Source organism: Oryctolagus cuniculus, chromosome 5 (genome assembly GCF_051225735.1).
Source record: "Oryctolagus cuniculus isolate XC-2025 breed Fujian yellow rabbit chromosome 5, ASM5122573v1, whole genome shotgun sequence".
Lineage (NCBI taxonomy): Eukaryota > Metazoa > Chordata > Mammalia > Lagomorpha > Leporidae > Oryctolagus > Oryctolagus cuniculus.
In genome coordinates, this window is record NC_142871.1 from 83,356,803 (window position 1) to 83,377,439 (window position 20,637).

At 40.9% G+C, this 20,637-nt stretch overlaps 1 protein-coding gene across 2 annotated transcripts in view; it reads left to right on the forward strand.

Moving 5' to 3' along the window:
- Positions 1-20,637, forward strand: part of RNGTT (RNA guanylyltransferase and 5'-phosphatase) — a 326,422-nt gene that overhangs the window by 8,558 nt on the left and 297,227 nt on the right. For both annotated transcript variants that reach the window (XM_002714574.6, XM_089332916.1), the window contains exons 2-4: positions 7,980-8,089; positions 15,217-15,320; positions 15,408-15,496. In XM_002714574.6, coding sequence (XP_002714620.1) covers positions 7,980-8,089; positions 15,217-15,320; positions 15,408-15,496 — 303 coding nt within the window. The remainder of the gene's footprint in view (positions 1-7,979; positions 8,090-15,216; positions 15,321-15,407; positions 15,497-20,637) is intronic.

The following is a 20,637-nucleotide window of genomic DNA, read 5'->3' on the forward strand; positions in this document are numbered from 1 at the left end:
GTAATGGCGAGAGCTGGGCTGATCCGAAGCCAGGAGCCAGGAGCCTCTTCTGGGTCTCCCATGTGGGTGCAGGGGCCCAAGGACTTGTGCCATCTTCTGCTTTCCCAGGCCATAGTAAAGAGCTGGATCTTAAGTGGAGCAGCTGGGTCTTGAACTGTCGATACCAGCATATGGGATACCAGCACTGCAGGTGGCGGCTTTACCCGCTAGGCCACAGCGCTGGCCCCTGCGTTACTATATTCTTTCCCACATATGTAACACGTAAGTGAATTGGAAGTGAGGAAGTAATGATAGGAGCATGTATATTTAAGTCTTAAAAAAGTTCGGATATTAAGAGGAGTAAAAATGGAGTGTAAGTTGGAAAGTGATAAAGGAAAGGTTAGGGCTTGTTTCAGTGCTGATGGGAATGAGCCAGAAGATAGTGAGGTGCTGAAAATGGTAGGGGTATGGGAAGAAAGAAGGGTTGACTGATACTTCTTGAAGAACAAGATGGAAGGGAGCTCAGAGCCTAAGGGAGGATATTGGCTTTTAAAGGGAGGAAAAGGATGGGCTCGGATACAGAAGAGTTTGTAGGTTAGCTGTAAAGGTGAGGGAAATTTCTGCCCACTGCCCACAGGCAGAGAGAGAGGCGTTATAGAGTAGTGGTGACGTGGATGGACTTGGGTCCAGTCATTCCTCCTAACATTCACTATTAGAGTGATGCCTGTCAAGTTACTGAATCAATCTTGTCTTGGTTTCTTCTTCTGTAAAATGAGGATAATAACATTATTTATTATTAGGAATTAATAGATTAATTATGAAAGTATTGTAAAAGTGCCTGACATAAACATGATTTAGTTAGCTTTTATTATTAATGACTTAATGTTTCTTTTTTTCTTTTCTTTTCAGTGAGGTATAAGGTAAAGTCAGTTGAATAGGGTTGGGGAAGCTTGGTATATTTTAACACTGAAGAAGCCAGGAGCCTAGAACTCAATCTGGGTCTCTGGTGTAGGTAGCAGGGATCCATATATGCGAGTTGTCATCTGCTACTTCTCCGGGTGTACATTAGCAGGAAGCTGTAATCCCAAAAGTGGAGCTGGGAACTTGAACCCAGGCACTATGGTATGGGATGCAGGCCTCCTAAGTGGTGGCTTAATTGGTGTGCCAAATGCCCATCCAGAAAAAGATGGGAACATTTATTACAGAGCATAGTTAGTGGTATGTGGTAGGATTGCCTTTGAAATTGGTAATTATTATTTATGGTGTCACCTGTCTTGAGCTGTGAGGCCTTCTCAAGGAGGCCTTACTTGCATAGGTGTGTGCACAAAAAAATTGGGAAGTTAGGTTCACTGAGATCTGGGTTTGTCTGAGATGAGTGTGACTGATTCATGAGAGTGGAGCAAGGAGGGAGGTTAAGGATATTGACAGAGGACTGACGGTGATGCTAAGCTCTGGTGTGGGATAAGGAAAGGGAAGCCTGAAAGAGCTGATAGAAGCAGGATTGGACCTCAGAGACTATAATGAGGAGAGAAATCTAATGGGATATATCTCCTTGTGTGTCATATCATTTACCATTATATTCATTGGGTATGGGTTGTCTTTATCCAGTGGAATGTACATGTTATGAAGCAGGATTTTTTCCCCCTGTTTTTTCTTTTCTGTAATTCCATGCACCCAAAGCAATGCTTGTATATGGTAGGCACTTGTTGATTATCTATTACATAAACTGAATGAAGTATAAGATGAGATGATGCTGAAGGTGGTGGGAAATGCCAGATTCTGTGTTTTGAAGGTGAATCTGACAGGATTTACTAACAGATTGGATGTGGGGTTTGAGAGAAGGAGAGGAGTCAAGGATAACCCCAAAGATTTTGGCCTGAGCTACTGAAAGAATGGCATTGCCATTTGCTGATATGGGGAAGACCATTAGAGGAATGGCTTTTAGAGTTTGAATATCAAGAGATCAGATTTGGATACCAAATCTGAGATATCCATTAGACATAAAGTAGGGAATGTATCAGGTAGGCAAATTGATATTTGAGTCTAGAGTTAAGGGAGAGGTCTAGACTAGAGATAAATTTGTAAGTCATCAACACATTCTTAGCTTTATTTATTTATTTAAATATTTTTATTTATTTACTTGAGAGGCAGAGTTAGAGAGAGAGAAGAGGAGGAGAAACAGAGAGAGAGAGAGGTCTTCCATCCACTGGTTCACTCCCCAAATGGCTGCAGTGGTTGGAACTGGACCGGTCCGAAGCCAGGAGCCAGGAGCTTCTTCTGGGTCTCCCATGTGGTTGCAGGGGCCCAAGTGCTTGGGCCATCTTCTACTTTCCCAGGTTTTAGCAGGGAGTTGGATTGGAAGGGGAATAGCTGGGACTAGAACCAGCGCCTATATGGGATGCCAGTGCCGCAGGTGGAGGATTAGCCTACTGTGCCACAGCATCAGCCCTATATTCGTGGCTTTTAAAGCCATATGACTAGATGAGACCCGAGAGAGAGAGAGCATAGATAGAAAAGGGATCTGTGGGCCAGTGCTGTGGTGTACTGGATAAAGTTGCCATATGTGGCACCAGCATCCCATCTGGGTGCTGGTTTGAGTCCTGGCTGCTCCAGTTCCAATCCAGCTCCTTGCTAATTTGCCTGAGAAAGCAGGAGAAGATGGCCCTGGTGCTTGGACCCCTGCACCCATGTGGGAGACCTGGAAGAAGCTCCTGGTTCCTGGTTTCAGATCAGCCCATCTTTGGCTCTTTCGGCCATTTTGGAAGGGAACTAGTGGATGGAAAACATTCTCTCTCTCTGTCTCTCCCTCCCTCTCCTTCTCTCTCTGTAACTCTGCCTTTCAAATGAATAAATCTTAAAAAGAAAAGAAAAGAGATCTAAGTACTGATCCTTCAGACAAAGCACAGAGGGGCCAAGGAAGCACCTGTAAGGGAGACTGAGAAGGAGGGGTCAGAAAAACAGAAGGGAAACCAGGAGGTTGTAGTATCCCAGAAGCTAAGTGAAGAAAGGATTCAAGAACTCCCTCAGTTGTCTCTTATGCTGCTGAGAGCTTAAGTGAGGTAAGGACTGAGAAGTGACCAGTGGGTTTAGCAAAATTGAGTTTATCGGTGACTTTGAATAGTTTCGTAGAAAACAAAACTTAAAAAAATTAATTTTTTTTCCTGAAACATGGGTTAAAGCCTCTGGACAGATATATGTTAAGACTTCATTTACATATTATTTTAAACAGATATTCTTATTGCTGATTTTATTGTGTTTGAAAGTATATATCAGTCGGCCGGCGCCACGGCTCACTAGGCTAATCCTCTGCCTGCGGTGCCAGTACTCCAGGGTTCTAGTCCCGGTTGGGGCGCCGGATTCTGTCCTGGTTGCTCCTCTTCCAGGCCAGCTCTCTGCTGTGGCCCGGGAAGGCAGTGGAGGATGGCCCAAGTGTTTGGGCCCTGCACCCACATGGGAGACCAGGAGGAAGCTCCTGGCTCCTGGCTTCGGATCGGCGCAGCGCGCCGGCCATAGCAGCCATTTGGGGGTGAACCAATGGAAAGAAGACCTTTCTCTTTCTCTCTAACTCTGCCTGTCAAAAAAAGAAAATATATATCAGTCACAATAGATTATTTAAATATTTACATACAAGGTGATTTTTCACTATTGTGATGCAGAATAAAAGGCCAGTCTTTATTTTTTTAAAGACTTATTTACTTGAAAGGCAGAGTTACAGAGAAGCAGAGGCAGAGAGAGAGAAAGGTCTTCATCCTCTGGTTCATTCACCAAATGGCTACAATGGCCTGAGCTGGGCTGATCCAAAGCCAGGAGCCAGGAGCTCCTTCTGGGTCTTCCACGTGGTTGCAGCTGCCCAACAACAAGGGCCTTCTATTGCTTTCCCAGGCCATACCAAAGAGCTGGATAGGAAGTGGAGGCAGCTGGGCATTTTTTTTTTTTTTTATTTGATAGGTAGAGTTAGACAGCGAGAGAGAAACAGAGAGAAAGGTCTTCTTTCCATTGGTTCACTCCCCAAATGACTGCTATGGCTGGCGCTGTGCTGTTCTGAAGCCAGGAGCCAGGTGCTTCCTCCTGGTCTCCCATGCGGGTGCAGGGCCCAAGGACTTGGGCCGTCCTCCACTGCTCTCCCGGGCCACAGCAGAGAGCCGGACTGGAAGAGGAGCAACTGGGACTAGAACCCGGTGCTCATATGGGAGGGTGGTGCTGCAGGCGGAGGGTTAACCAAGTGAACCATGGCGCTGGCCCATGGCAGTTGGGTCTTGAACCATTGTCCATATGGGATGCTGGCACTACAGGCAGCAGCTTTACCCGCTGTACTAAAGTGCCGGCCTCAAAGGCCAGTCTATTTTGCTGAAATTGTAGTTGTTTGGAGAGTGAGTTTGGTTTTCATCCTCGCATGATAGCATATCCTACTGTGATCTTTGCCCTGAGATGTAGGATAAGGTCCCTAAGATGGAGAAAATTCCAGTATTAATGTTAAAAACCATATAATCAGGAATAGTAAATAGTTACTTTACTTCATTATAGGGGCTGGCACTGTTGCGTAATGGCTAAGGCCGCCTTCAATACTTGCATCCTGTATGGGAGCTGTTTCGTATCCTGGCTGTTCCACTAAAAGCAATGGCTTAACCTGCTGTACTACAATACATGTTCCAAGTCCATAAATTTTTGTTGTTGTGGTTTAGAACTTAGTGTTTGTGAAAGTTTCATTCTCTGATAATTTTTCTTTTGTTATGTTTGATTGTTAAGGTCTAGACTTTATTTTGTCCTTAAAAGTTCCAAGGTGTACCTTTTTTTTTAAAAGATTTTATTTAATGAATGCAGATTTCATAGGTACAACTTTAGGAATATAGTGGTTTTTTCCTTTATACCCACCTTACCACCCCGACTCTTGTTCCACCTCCTACTCCCTCTCTCATTCCACCTCCTACTTCTTCTCCCATCCCATTCTTCATGAAGATTCATTTTTAATTAACATTCTTAATACAGAAGACCAACTCTATACTAAGTAAAGATTTCAGTATTTTATACCCCCCCCCCCACATACAACGTATAAAGTTCTGTTTGAGAACAAGTTTTGCAGTTAATTCTCATAGTACAACTCATTATGGACAGAGTTCCTACATGGGAGTAAGTGCACAGTGACTTCTGTTGTTAATTTAATAGTTAGCACTCTTATTTATGTAGTCAGTGATCACCCAAGACTCTTGCCGTGAGCTGCTAAGGGTATGGAAGCCTTTTGTGACCACAAACTCCGTCAGTATTTAGACAAGGCCATAAGCAAAGTGGAAGTTCTCTCCTCCAAGGTGTACTTTTTTTTTATAGAAAGCTTTTATTTAATAAATATAAATTTCAATAAGTATAACTCTTGGATTATAGTGGTTCTTCCCCCCATACCCGCCCTCCCCCCCCAAACCGTCCCACCTTCTACTCTCCCATCCCATTCTTCATTAAGATTCATTTTAAATTATCTTTATATATAGAAGATCAACAGATTTCAACAGTTTGCACCCATACAGACATACAAAGTATAAAGTACTGTTTAAAGACTAAATTTACTGTTAATTCTCATAGTACAACACATTAAGTACAGAGGTCCTCCATGGGGAGCAAGTACACAGTGATTCCTGTTGTTGATTTAACAATTGACACTCTTATTTGTGACATCAGTGATCACCTGAGGCTCTTGTCATGAGCTGCCAAGGCTATGGAAGCCTGTTGAGTCCACAGACTCTGACATTATTTAGACAGGGCCATAATCAAAATGGAAGTTCTTTCCTCCCTTCAGAGAAAGGTACCTCCTTCAAAAATGGTCCCTTCTTTCCACCAAGATCTCATTCACAGAGATCTTTCATGTAGGTCATTTTTTTTGCCACAGTGTCTTGGCTTTCCATGCCTGAAATGCTCGCATGGGCTTTTTTAGGCAGATCCAAATGCTTTAAGGGCTGATTCTGAGGCCAGAGTGCTGTTTAGGGCATTTGCCATTCTATGAGTCTGCTGTGTGTCCTGTTTACCATGTTGGACCATTCTCTCCTTTTTAATTCTATCAATTATTATTAGCAGACACTTGGTTTTATTTATGTGATCCCTTTGACACTTAATTCTATCTTTATGATCAATTATGAACAGTTATGAACTTAAACTGATCACTTTAACAATAAGATGGCATTGGTACCTGCCAACTTAATGGGATTTGGAGTCCCATGGCAAGTTTTTAGCTTTACCCTTAGGGGTAAGTCTGAGGGAATGTGTGCCGCACTGTACATCTCCTCCCTCTCTTATTCCCACTCTTATTTTTAAAAGGGATCAATTTTTAATTGGATTTAAACACCTAAGAATAATTCTGTGTTAAGTAAAGAATTCAACCAGTGATATTAAGTAGAAAAAGAAAATACTAAAAATAGGCCGGCGCCGTGGCTCAATAGGCTAATCCTCCGCCTTGTGGCGCTGGCACACTGGGTTCTAGTCCCGGTTGGGGTGCTGGATTCTGTCCCGGTTGCCCCTCTTCCAGGCCAGCTCTCTGCTATGGCCCGGGAGTGCAGTGGAGGATGGCCTAAGTGCTTGGGCCCTGCACCCCATGGGAGACCAGGAGAAGCACCTGGCTCCTGCCTTTGGATCAGCGCAGTGCGCTGGCCATGGCGGCCATTGGAGGGTGAACCAACGGCAAAAGGAAGACCTTTCTCTCTGTCTCTCTCTCACTGTCCACTCTGCCTGTCCAAAAAAAAAAAAAAAAAAATAGTAAGCGATTCCTCAACAGGACAAGGGCTGATCAAGTCATTGCTTCTCATAGTGTCAGTTTCACTTCTACAGATTTTCTTTTGGGTGTTCAGTTAGTTGTAACAGATCAGGGAGAACATATATTTGCCCCTTTGGGACTGGCTTATTTCACTCAGCATGATGTTTTCCGGATTCCTCCATTTTACTGCAAATAACCAGATTTCATTTTTTTTTTTTTTTTTACCTCTGGGTAGTATTTCATAGAGTACATGTCCCATAATTTCTTTATCCAGTCTTCTGTTGATGGGCATTTAGGTTGATCCCATGTCTTAGCTATTGTGAATTGCGCTGCAATAAACATTGAGGTGCAGATAGCTCTTTGACTTGCCAATTCAATTTCCCTTGGGTAAATTCTGAGGAGTGGTATGGCTGGGTCATATGGTAGGGCTGTATTCAGAATTTTGAGGTGTCTCCAAACTGTCTTCCATAGTGGCTTTACCAGTTTGCATTCCCACCAACAGTGGATTAGTGTGCCTTTTCCCCCACATCCTTGCTAGCATCTGTTGTTTGTTGTTCTGTATGAAAGCCAGGGTGAGGTGAAACCTCATTGTGGTTTTGATTTGCATTTCCCTGATGGCTAGTGATCCTGAACAATTTTTCATGTGTCTGTTGACCACTTGGATTTCCTCTTTTGAAAAATGCCTCTTTAAGTCCTCCAAGGTATACTTTTAAAAAGCTTATGTATTAGCCTTTCATTACTATAATGAAATAACTGAGGCAGGGTACTTTATAAAGAAGAGTTTATTTTGGCTCCAGTTGTGGAGATTTACAGTGCAGCATCAGGTGGGCCCCATGGGTTCAGTCTGTGGTGATGGTTATCTTGCTGGCAGAATCCTGAGGTGGCACGGAGTACCTCATGGCAAGAGACAGGAAGTATGCATGTCTATATCTCTGTGTGGCCCTTCTCCAGGTTTCAGTCATGGGCCCCACCCAACAACTTAATCCAAGCCACCACCAACAGGCAGCATGACTGGATTATGTTTTCTGCTCTTTCATTGCCATTAATGTAATACTTTGGGGACTAAACTGACTTGGTTGGGAAGATATTCAAATCATAACAGTTTAGTTTCCATTGAGAGTACTTCATGAAAAGTTGCATTTATAGATTATTTTTTCATTTAAAATATAGTATAGTAAGAAAGTGGTTTTATAAACTGCTAATTGTAGGGCTTTAACTTGGAACATTTTCTTTACTAAAAATTACTACCTATCTTAATGTTGTTTAGGAAGATTCTTACCTCTGAAGACAATGTTAGGACCAAGATATGATAGTCAAGTTGCTGAAGAAAATCGATTCCATCCAAGTATGCTCTCAAATTATCTAAAGAGTCTAAAGGTAAGAATCAAAAACTTGATTTAATATACATTTTCTTTTGTTCTTTAGGCACCTTTAAGAAAACTTTTTTCATTTTGATACAATTAATACACTCAGAAGTTGCAAAATTTGTACAAAGAATACTTCCCCTAGCTTTTCCCAGTGGTGACATTTTATATGATTGAGGCACAATATGAAAAGCAGGAAAATCAGCATTTGCATAGTTTTGTCAACTAGACTTTATTTAGGTATTTATTTAGGTATCTGTGTATGTGCAGTCCTGTACAGGTAGATCCCATGTAAATTTCTGCTGTGATTACAAACCTTCTATGCTTCCACAAAGGAACACTGTCAAGCTACCACTTACAGTCAGACTCTTTCCCTGCCACCCTGGCTGCTGCTAATTTATTTTCATCACGGTAGTTTTGTCCCTGTGAGAATGTTGTATAAATGGAATAGAATAGGATGTGACCTTTTGGGAATCCCCACCCCCTAGCATAATGGGCTTGAGAGCTGTGGAGGTTGTTGCATGTATCAACTAAAAGTTTGGTTCTTTTTGTTGCTGAGTAGTATTAAGTTGCATGCATGTACTACTTCTCTTGCTGAAGGATGTTTGGGTTTTCCCAGTTGTGGGGTAATAAAAGGTGCTGTGAACATTCCTGTGTGGTGTTCTGTGTGAATGGAAGTATTCCTTTGTCTGGGATCACCGCCCTCTGACGTATATGATTGTTGGTCATAGGATAAATGCATGTTTAGTTTTACAGGAAATTGCCAAACTCTCTTCTAGACTGCTTTCCCATTTTATTACCTATCAGGTAGCTTTTTAAGAGTAAATGAACCTTTGTGTGTGTGTGTTTTTTAAATATTATTCTATCATAATACCAGTTGTGTTAGTTTCCTAGGACTGCTGTGAAAAAGTACTACCGACTGGGTAGCTTGCAAGAGCAGATATTTAGTCTGTCATTTTTGGAAGCCAGCAGTTTGAAATCAAAGTGATTTGTGGAGGCTCAGAGTCAGACCGTGCCATCCTTGGTGCTCTTTTTTTTTTTTTTTTAATTTAAGATTTATTTATTTATTTGAATGGTGGAGTCACAGAGAGGCAGAGGCAGAGACAGGGAGAGAGATCTTCTATCCACTGGTTCACTTGTCAAATGGCCACAATGGCCAGAGGCAGGCCTATCTGAAGCCAGGAACCAGGAGGAAGCTGGTTCAGGGGCCCAAGGACTTGGACCATCTTTCACTGCTTTCCCAGCCATAGCAGAGAGCTGGATTGGAAGTGGAGCAGCCAGCAGCTTTACCCGCTACAACACAGTGCTGGCCCCTGTGCTCTTTGTTTTGTGGCTTCATCATTCTAGTCTCTGCTTCCATGGTCAGTCACATGATATTTTCCCTGTGTGTCTCCATCTTCACATTTTCTTCTTGTGAGGAACACCAGTCATTTGATTAGAGCCCACCGTAATCCAGCAAGAATTAACTTGATTACATCTGCAAAGACCTTATTGCCCTATTTCCAGATAAGGTCACGTTTATAGGTTCTTTGGGATTTGAACACATCTTCTTACAGGACGGAAGTCAACTCACAATACCAATCATCATTACTGGTTTATTTACTACTGGTAGTCTGTTATTGTATGCTGTATTAGCACATTGAGTGAACACTAGTTCCCATTATATGCAAGGCTTATATTATGAGATTGAAAAGTAATAACCACTTAGATTTTGAAAACCTGTTATTCATTCCTTTTCTTGGTGAGCCTTCAGTCATTTGTTTATATCTTATAGCTCATAAACTGTTTGTTATCATTATCAGTAATCATATTGAAAATCATAGCTAACATTTGTAGAATGTTGAAAACATTCTTGGCAGTGTGCTAAGTAAGAACTTGGACTTGGAAGCCAAGTATTGTGAATTTGATTCCCAGTTTGTCACTTAAAAATTTGCGTTTTCATGTTTCAGTTTCCTCATCTTACAAAATTAAACAACCGAGTACATGTAAAGTATGTAGAACAGTGCTTGGCAAAGACTAGGGATGCATCTACATCTCATGACAGCTCTGAGGTAGAAACTAGCATTATCCTTACACGAGAACTTAAAAGCTCATGAAAAACGGAATTAAAAGATAAATTTTATTTTGGTGCAGAGGTTTTCAAAATGCACTCGTAGTTTTTTCAGAATACACACTTTTTTTTCATGAACTTTTTGGAGACTCCTACTATTTTAGAAGTATACATTTTTGTCTGTTTTGCCATATGTGAAGTTTAAATGTTTTGGTCATAATTTCCCCCTTAGCAGTGGATTCTAATCATTATTTAAGCAAATCCAACATTAGGAAGTCAATAAAACCAATAAAAAGGAGAGAAAAAGAATGATTTAACAGTACAGATTGTTTCTCTCGCTATTCTTGCCAGAGAGCATATGCGTCAGAATGAGGTGGAAGATGTGTGAATTAGCTGTTCCTTTGAGCTTAGTTCACTCATGCATTGCTTAGTGAGACTGTCTTGCCAGGCTGAATGTGATTCTATTTTTCTAAAGATTCTTCACACCACATGGCCCCTGAACACAATCCAACCATTGCAGTTAGTGTTCAACAGAAGGAATAATGATTTTTGTTTCAACCCAGAAAGAAAAACTGTCTGTGATGGATTTATTGTGAGATGGGAGTAAGTCTCCAAAGAGATACACAGTGTATGACTATGTGTATTGTTTTCTATTGGTTATTTAAGGAATTTACAATAGAATTTTAACTGTACCTACTTTTGCCCCTATGTATTTATTTTAGAATTTAACTGCCTAAGATATGAGTCTACCTTAATGCTCTTTTTTATTGTCATTTAAAATTATTTTCATTTAAAAATTATTTGAGAGGCAGAGAGACAAAGGCAGATAGACTGATAGAGCTCTTACCTTCTGGTTCACTCCCCAAATGCTTGTAGAGGCCAGGAATGGGTCAGGCTGAAGCTGGGAACCAGGAAACTAATTCAGGTCTCTACATAGCAGGCAGAGACCCTTGAGCCATCACCAGCTGCCTCCCAGGATGCACACCAAGAGGAAGCTGGAATTGAGAGCAGAGCTGGGACTTGACCCCAGACATTTTCAAAGGGAACATAGGTGTCCCAGTTGTCATCTTAACTGCTCTACCAAATGGTGCTGCAATTTTATTTTTATATTTTTAGAAAATTACTTATTTGAGAGACAGATTCACAGAGAGAGAGAGCGAGCGAGCTCATCTGTTGGTTTATTTCCCAAGTATCTTCAGTGATAGGCGCTGAGATGGGGCCGAAGCCTGGAGCCAGGAAGTCTTAGGCTCCCATGTTGGTGGCAGGAACCCAAACACTTGAATCATCACCATTGCCTTCCACAGTCTGCATTGGCAGGAAGCTGGAGTCAGGAGCTAGAGCCAGGAGTTGAACCTGGCTACTGTGATATGGGAGGCAGGCATCTCAGTTGCTAGTTAAATGCCTGCTCTCATTTTTATTTTTTAATTTCAAAATAAATAATACTTCCACTCATGTTAGATCTTGAAAAGTCTTCTTTTGCCCTCTAGCTGCCCAGTCCCTAACCACATCCCTCATGGGTTTCACTATTTCTAGATTTTTTAGTTATTCAATTATTTTCTCCTCTTTATATTCAAGTTAGCATATTATATATGTTGATCTCAAACTTACCTTTTTTTAAAAGATTGATTTATTTATTTGAAAGGCAGAGTTACAGAGAGAGAGGGAGAGATGCACAGAGAGAGAGGTCTTTCATTCACTGTTTCACTCCCCAAATGGCTACAACTGCTGGAGCTGGGCTGATCTGAAGCCAGGAGCCAGGAACTTCTTCCATGCCTCTCATGTGGGTGCAGGGGACCAAGGACTTGGGCTGTCTTCTGCTACTTTTCCAGGCATATTAGCAGGGAGCTGGATCAAAAGTGGAGCAGCTGGGACTCAACTCAAATTGGCACCCATATGGGATTTTGGCACTGTAAGTGGAGTCTTAATCTACTATGCTGTGGTGCTGGCCCCTGAACCTTACTTTTTTAAAAAATGAGATTTTTAAAAATTTATTTGAAGGGCAGAGGGATAGAGGAGAGACACAGAGAAACACACGCACATACACACACACACACACACACACAGATATCTTCCATCCATTAGTTCAATCCCCAAATAGCCACAGCAGCTATTGGCTGGGCGTGACCAAAACCAGGAGTTAGGGAAGTCCATCCTGGTCTGTCAAATGGACAGCAGGGGCCCAAGTACTTAGGCTATCTTCTGTTGCCTTCCCAGGCCTATTAGTAGGAAGCTGGATTGGAAGCAGAGAAGCTGGGACTTGAATTGGCATTCTGATAGGGGATGCTGGTGTGGCTAGTGGGTGCTTATTCTACTGTGCCACAACATCTTAGCCCCTGCCCCGAACCTTAGTTTTTAAACCTAATAGTATATTCTCAAGATTTTCAAATATTAATACATAGTGAACTTTCTTTCTTTCTTTCTTTATTTAAAATTTTTTTTTTGACAGGCAGAGTGGACAGTGAGAGAGAGAGAGAGAGAAAGGTCTTCCTTTTCCGTTGGTTCACCCCCCAGTGGCTGCTAAGGCTGTGCTGATCTGAAGCCAGGAGCCAAGTACTTATCCTGGTCTCCCATGTGGGTGCAGGGCCCAAGCACTTGGGCCATCCTCCGATGCTTTCCCAGGCCACAGCAGAGAGCTGGATTGGAAGAGGAGCAACCGGAGCAGAATCCGGCACCCTGACTGGGACTAGAACTCGGGGTGCTGGCGTTGCAGGCGGAGGATTAGCCAAGTGAGCCGCGGCGCTGGCTGAACTTTCTTTTTTAAAAATAGTTTCATAGTATTAGAATGTTTACCTTGATTTATTTATTTAGTCTCTTACTGATTGACCTGGGTGGTTCCTTTTGTGCTTGCATTTTATTTATTGACAGTCTCATTTTTACTCTGTGTCTTCCTTGCATATTGTGCTCTGCATTGCTTCTGCTTTACTGTAGTCTGCTGTCTGTAGAAAGCTTATAAGCCCACCAGTTGAGGATGAGATCTAAATTAAAGGAAATACATTTGTATTGGCATTTTCTGAAATCTGCCATCTCATGTCTGCTTTTCTATTCTTCCTTCCCACATAGCTTCTTCAGTATTCTTAAGTCTTTCTGGAAAGGGGTTGGTGCTGTGGCATACTGGCATGGAAGAACCTAGACATTTTTATGTATATATAGGTTTTATGTGCCCCATTACCCGGTTTTTGTAGGATATCCAGGAAGAGAAGAGGGAAATTGCTGTCTTATCTTACCATCTTCATTTTTAACCCTTTTAACCCTTTCAAAGAATATAACTTTGGCATCAGTGTATTTTCAGAAAATAGAAGGGTTTTTAGTAGGATACACAGGGATCTATTGATATGTCCATCTGTCTATCCATCCATACATACATACTAGGCAGGGATGGTAAACATCTGACTACAGGCTGTGTATGGCCTGTGAAATCGTTTGGTCTGGCCTTGCCAAGACTCGAAATTCAATGAATCTATAGCAGGCTAATCTTGAAAAAAATTATTTATTTATTTATTTGAATGGTAGAGAGAGATATCTTTCCACTGGTTCAAAAGAGAGAAAAATCTTTTTTTTTTTTTTTTAAGATTTATTTATTTGAAAGAGTTATAGAGAGGCAGAGACACACACACACACACACACACACACAGAGATCTTCCATCTGCTGGTTTACTCCCCAAATGGCTGCAATGGCTGAAACTGGGCCTATCTGAAGCCAGGAACCAGGAGCTTCATCTGGGTCTCCCTTGTGGGTGTAGGGACCCAAGGACTTGGACCATCTTCTGCTGCTTTCCTAGGAGCATCAACAGGGAGCTGGATTGGAAGCAGAGCAGCCGGGACTTGAACCAGAACCCATGTGCGATGCCGACACTGCAGGCAGTAGCTTTACCTGGTATGCTACAGTGCTAGCCCCGAGAGAATTTTTGATCCACTGGTTCACTCCCTAAATGGCTGCAATGGCCTTTACTGGGCCTGGCTGAAGCTAGGAGCTTTTTCCAGCTTTTCATGTGGGTGCAGGGTCCTAAGTAATTGGGCTGTCTTCTGCTGCTTTCCCCAGGCTTGTTATCAGGGAGCTGCATTGGTGGTGGAGCAGCTGGAACTGGAACTGGTGCCCATATGGGTTGCTGGCACTGCAGGCAGAAGCTTAACCTTCTATGCCACAGTGCTAGCCTCAGCAAGCTGATTTTTTAAGTTGATAATTCTGTATGGCCCGTGAATGAGGTTATAAATATCCAAATGACCCTTGGTTTAGAAAAAGTTTCCCCACCACTGAATGGCATAAATGGCTTGTCTCATTGGGAAATTTTTAAAATTTTCATTTTATTTGAAAGGAGTTGAGGAGAGATCTTTCATCCACTGGTTTACTCCCCAGTGCCCACAACAGCCAAGGTTAAGCCAGGCTGAATCCAAGAGCTGGGAACTCATTTTATGTCTCCCATGTCAGTGGCAGGGACCCAGGTACTTGAGCCATCATCGGCTGATTTCCAGGATGCACAAATAGCAGGTAGCTGTGTTGGAAATGGGAAGTGGAGGAGCCAGGACTTGGACCAGGTGCTCTGAAATAGGATGTGGTGTCCCAATCGTGTCTTAACTGCCATGCTGAAAGCCTGCCTCCAGCTCTTTTATCTTTTAGGCCTCAGTTGTAGGATATAGTATGGTATAGTTAACAGATATTCATTGGAGGTGGCTACTTGGAATGCTGGGAGTGATGGACGTATGGAGCTTGAGTTGCTGTGTGTTTCAAATAGATGCCATCCCTGTTCTAGATTCTTATCTAATAAATCAAAGGTGCAGAAATATATATATTATAATATATATGTGTATATATATATATAACTACAATAGTGTTTTCTGGGTAAATTTTTGTGATGTTGGAAATGGGATCTGTTTTGCTATGTTCTTGTTCCTTCATTAGTTTGTGGATTAGTTTATTTCATTGAATGCTTGCTAAGTTCTAGAGTCGTGAATAAGACTTGGTAATTGTTAACAACAGAGTGAACATAAAATCTCCCTTAATACAGATACCTGAACTCTAGTGTCTTTAGTAAACTTATTTTGGAACAAATTCAGTTGCTAGTAATTCTGCCCTTCTTTCTTTTTATTTTAAGGTTAAAATGGGCTTGTTGGTAGACCTGACAAATACTTCAAGGTTTTATGATAGAAATGACATAGAAAAAGAAGGAATCAAATATATAAAACTTCAGTGTAAAGGGTAAGTTATGTGTTAAGATTGTTTAATACCAAAGCTTTTCATTGATATTTTAATCACTTATTAAAATTTTTCCCTCCATATTACTAGACATGGTGAGTGCCCTACAACTGAGGTTACTAATACATTTATTCGTCTGTGTGAGCGGTTTAATGACAGAAATCCACCTGAACTTATCGGTATGTTTTATTTTAACCATTATTGAATATTTTATTTTACAGTTTTGTAAGTGACTTGATATTGAAACTTTATTTCTGCTTTTAATTCCTGAGTAGTGTTTATTGAATTAAGAAACTAAATTTTGTGAGTTACAATAAATGTGTTTCCATAACTTTTACATTTTTCAAAATAATGTCTTAATTGTCCCTCTTCAGGTATACTGTTCAAAACTTCTACCTGAAATACCATACATATGAAAATTATGAAAAAAATACAAACTTTTTTCATAATTTTGCATTTAAAAATATATGTAGTACTCTAAAACTTCTTTCATTCAGTATGATATTTCTGAGACTGATCCATGATGTGTGTTAATTATAGTTCATTTTTGCTGGTGTATACTGTCTTATCATATGAATATCCATTCTCCTGGTGATGGACCGTTCCTTCAGCAAATATTTATGGATTGTTCCCTATGTTAGGCACAGCCTTTTAGAACACATCAATGAAAAAACCCCCATCCCCCCAAAAGTCCCTGTTTTTGTGGAGTTTGTATTGTAGTGTGGGCCTGGAGCATGGAGAGGGGCAGAAATAAACAATAATTATAGTAGGTAAACTTTCCTAAATTGACATTTGAATTATTTTCAGTTCTTTTGCTATTATAAATAATACTGCTAGGAATGGTCCTCTAAAATTTTTAAGATTTAATTTTAACTTTGATTCTTTGTTCTTTCTGTCCTTTATGTTGGCATATGATTTATTAAGGGTTTACTTATTCATTTATTTATTTGAAAGAGAGGAAGAGAGAGAGAAAGACCTTCTATGTGCTGGTTCACTACCCAATGGCCACAATGACTGGGTCTGGGTTGAACTGAATCTAAGAGTATGGAACTCCATCCTGGTCTCCCACATGGGTGGCAAGACCCTAGTACATGGGCCATCTTCCTTTGTCTTCCCAGGCACCTTAGCAGCTAGCTGGGTCAGGAGTGGAGCAGCCAAGACTGAAACCTTCAATCCAGTGTGGCATGCTAGTGTTGCAAGTGTCAGCTTAATCTGCTGAGCTGCCTTGCTGGCCCCAACATATGGTTTATGTTGAGAATCCAGTTTAAATGTTTTCTGTGTAACCAGTCATTTGTTTTATCATAGTTTATTGAATTATTCTTTTTGTTCTATTGGCTAGGTTAAATAAATTAACTTCTTACATAAACTGTTTGTTGAAAATGTTTCCAATTCATTTATCTTTTAGTAGTTTTTTGTAATATTTAAATACCTTTTTTCTAATATATATATTTTTTATTTCTTCTGTATTTGATTTTAAGTAGCTAATGTTTTTTGCCATTCAGAGAAGTAACTGAAAAATTACTAATAGTAGTAAGAATGTTCAGGGTATAGGTGAAGTTACTTCAAAAATTTGTGGGGAAAATGGCATTAAAAGAGAAGTATTGGGCCGGCACTGAGGCATAGCACGTAAAGCCACCACCACCTGTAACACCGGCATCCAATACTGGTATAAATTTGATTTCTGGCTGCTTTACTTCCTATCCAGCTTTCTGCTAACACACTTGGAAGAGCAGCAGAAGATGGCCCATGTACTTGAGCCCCTGTGCCCATGTGGGAGATGTGGATAAAGTTCCTGGCTCCTGGCTTCAGCCTGTCCCAGCCCTGGCTGTTGTAGCCATTTGGGGAGTGAGCCAGCAGATAGAATCAATCAATCTCTCTCTCTCTGTCTCTCCTCTTCTCACTGTAACTCTACCTTTCAAAGAAAAAAAAAATCTTTAAAAACAGATTAGTAAAAGGTAAGTATTTGGTGCACAGAAAAAAAAATTTTTTTCATTTGTTTTATTTATTTGAAAGTCAGTTACACAGAGAGATGGTGAGACAGAGAGGTCTTCCATCTGCTGGTTCACTCCCCAAATGACCACAATAGCCGGGAGGACTAGGCAGGCTGAAGCCGGAAGCCTAGAACTGCATCTGGGTCTCCTATGGGTGCAGGTGCCAAAGCACTTGGGCCATCTTTTGTTGCTTTCCCAGGTGCATTAGCAGGGAGCTGGACTGGAAGTGTAACAACCTGGACTTGAACCAGTGCCCATATAGAATACCAGCATTGCAGGTGGCGGCTTTACCTGCAACGTTAGTGCTGGCCTCTGCACAGAGATTTTGAAATCCAAGCACAGTTTTCTTCAGAATACATATTTCCATTAACTTTTTGAAGACCCCCCCATATATGTCCATTTCAGTTTTTTTTTTTTTTTTTTTTTTTGCAGCAAAATAAACTCTGAATTTTTTAGGTACCCTTAAGTTTGGACACAATATAAATGTGGAAACATCAGCAACTTTCCTGCAAACAAGCAATAACTACTTGGAAAATATTTTTGGAGAATGGTCTTACTAGTCTTAAAATGTTAGCTAACAGTTATTGAACATTTTTCCCTGCTAGTTTGTCTCCATGTAAACTCTTTCCCATACATACATCGTCTCATAGCAATCTTACTAGGTAGATATTATAATAAGAAATTGAGGCTTGGGGAGAGTAAGTGACTTGGTCATTCACACAGCTAATAAGGGCTAGAGCTTGGAGTAAATCCTAAGCAGTATCTACTAAATGAAGTACAAGACTCCAGGGAATAAAGTTACTAAGAAATGTAGGTGTTCTTTATGAAGGAAGTATATTTAAAGATTAAAATAAAGACTGGAAGAAATTACTGATTGTCACAATGATTCCAAATTTTTAATGTAATTCCAAGCACAATCCTGGTGAGTCTTTAGCAGAATTACTGTGAAGTTAATCTGTCTTCTGTAAACCAATAAACACTTACTGAGTACAGAAAAAAAAAAATCTTTTGACAAATAAAACAAAATTTGAGCAAGAAAAATAGGAAAAGCAAAAATAATGAGAGGCTTTTTCTTATCAGTTATTAAAGTGTGGTAAAGCAACGGAAATTCCAGTATTGGCTTCCTGGTGGTGAAAGAGATGCTTTTAAAATCAGAAGAGGAAGGTTATAGTTTTTTTTTTTTTTTTAAATTTTATTTATTCATTTGAGAGATAGAGTTACAGACAGTGAGAGGGAGAGACAGAGAGAAAGGTCTTCCTTCCGCTGGTTCCTCCCCAAATGGCCGCAATGGCTGGAGCTGCGCCGATCCGAAGCCAAGAGCCAGGAGCTTCTTCCTGGTCTCCCACATGGGTGCAGGGGCCCAAGAACTTGGGCCATCTTCTACTGCTTTCCCACAGCAGAGAGCTCTCTAGCAGAGAGCTGGATCAGAAGTGGAGCAGCCGGGTCTTGAACTGGCGCCCATGTGGGATGCTGGCGGTTCAGGCTAGTATGATATAGCCCGCTGCGCCACAGCGCTGGCCCCGGTGATAGTTTTTTAACAGATGATGTTCAGACCTTTATCCAACCATATAATAAATTTTGTGGTGGGCATTAGAGCAGCAGATTAGGCTACCCCTTGGGATGCCTGCATTCCATATCAGAGCACCAGTTGGAGTCCCAGTTACTTTGTTTCCAGTCCAGCTCCCTATTAATGTGCCTGGGTATCAGTGGATTCAGTGGCTCACGTATTTGAGTTCCTGCCACTCATGTGGAAGACTCAGATATGGAGTTCCTGACTCCTGGCTTCAGCCTGTCCCCACCCTGGCTGTTGTGGCCATTTTGGAGGTGAACCAACAGATGAAAGTTTTCTCTCTCTCTTTCTCTCTTTGTCCTCTGCCTTGCAAGTATATAAATACCAAATATTAAACAATACATTTTAAGTAAAGTAAATATTTTAAAATTAGAATCACTATTTAATTCTGGAGTAAGGCTTCAGAAGGTTCATAGAAGGGGCGGGAAAGTGGCCTGGAGGAGAGTGAGACGTGGTAAAAGATTGGGGGCAGGGCAAAAATCGTCGTCTGTCCTCTCAACATCCTGGGCGGCAGGAAGAGGCCTTCCAGGTGGCTGTGGCCCCAGACGGAGGTGGGGTGGTTGAGCGAATAAACCACCCGAGCGAAGATGACCTGGGTACAGGTTTGGAGTGGAAGTGTATTTCCTCTTTCTCTAGTGTTTTTGCAGCATCACTTTAGAAATAAATGCACTTAAAAATGGTGTATTAAAAAAAAAGCTCACAGAAAATGTGCATTATGACAAAACTGCATGCATTTCAAAGTATTTTTTGTGCCCAAATAAACATCGTTTAATTCCATTTCCCATGAACTTTTTGAAGTGTCCTTGTATAGCCTAAAATAGTATTGAGCTCTTTATTTCAGAAGTTAAAAACAACTTATAGATCTTTTCTCATTTGAGAAGCCATTGGAGGCATCAATGCTAAATATGCTTGATGAATTCAAAGGATGGCACTCAAGAAGTCTTAACATCTGGAATCAGATGTCATGATTTACAGAGATTTGTACTCCTGGTTTAGGAAGACAAGTCCACCCTTGTAACATCAGGCAGAACTGATAGGAAATATTTCCAAATTGAGGGTTTTATGGGTTATGAAAATGATAGAACCTCCTGGGATATATAATGTTATTATTTGTGTTATTTTACTATTGAAGATTTTATTCATGTGGATTGAAGAGGAAACATTTGCTTTGGTCCTGTCAAGTTTTGGGGTTTGGGGTGTAATTGGCAACTATTGTGGTATCCTGATGACCATGACAGAAGCTTTCTTGGGCTGGTTGCTGACAAAACCAGGGGCGCTACAGATGCAGTAAAGCTGAAGTAGTCTTAGGATCTGAAAATCCTGGTCTACTCTTCATTGTTTTAATTATTTTTTAGTTTCAGAGAAATAATTTTCATCGACAGTACACCCATTTTATTTTGAAAGTATATTTGTGATGAAATGGAAACTTTTGTGATGTGTGAAACTGAAACTCAGGTTTATTTTCACAGCTCTCCTGTTTTAAAAGCCATCTTTAAATTACTTGATGTAGTGCATGGATGTGGGCTCATACTGTAGGCTGAGTGGAAATGAAAGGTTTTGAAACAGACTTTTCTGATTTGTAGGAAGAACTATAGCCTCGCAGTCCTTCATCTGAAACCCTTAGGGCCAGGTGTTACCAATTTGCCACATGTTTTCTCTACTGGGGCAGTACCCGCTAATTTATTTTATTATGAAAATTTTCAAACATACCCAAAATAGTAAGATTTGTAAAATGAAGCTGCGTTACACATGAGCCAAC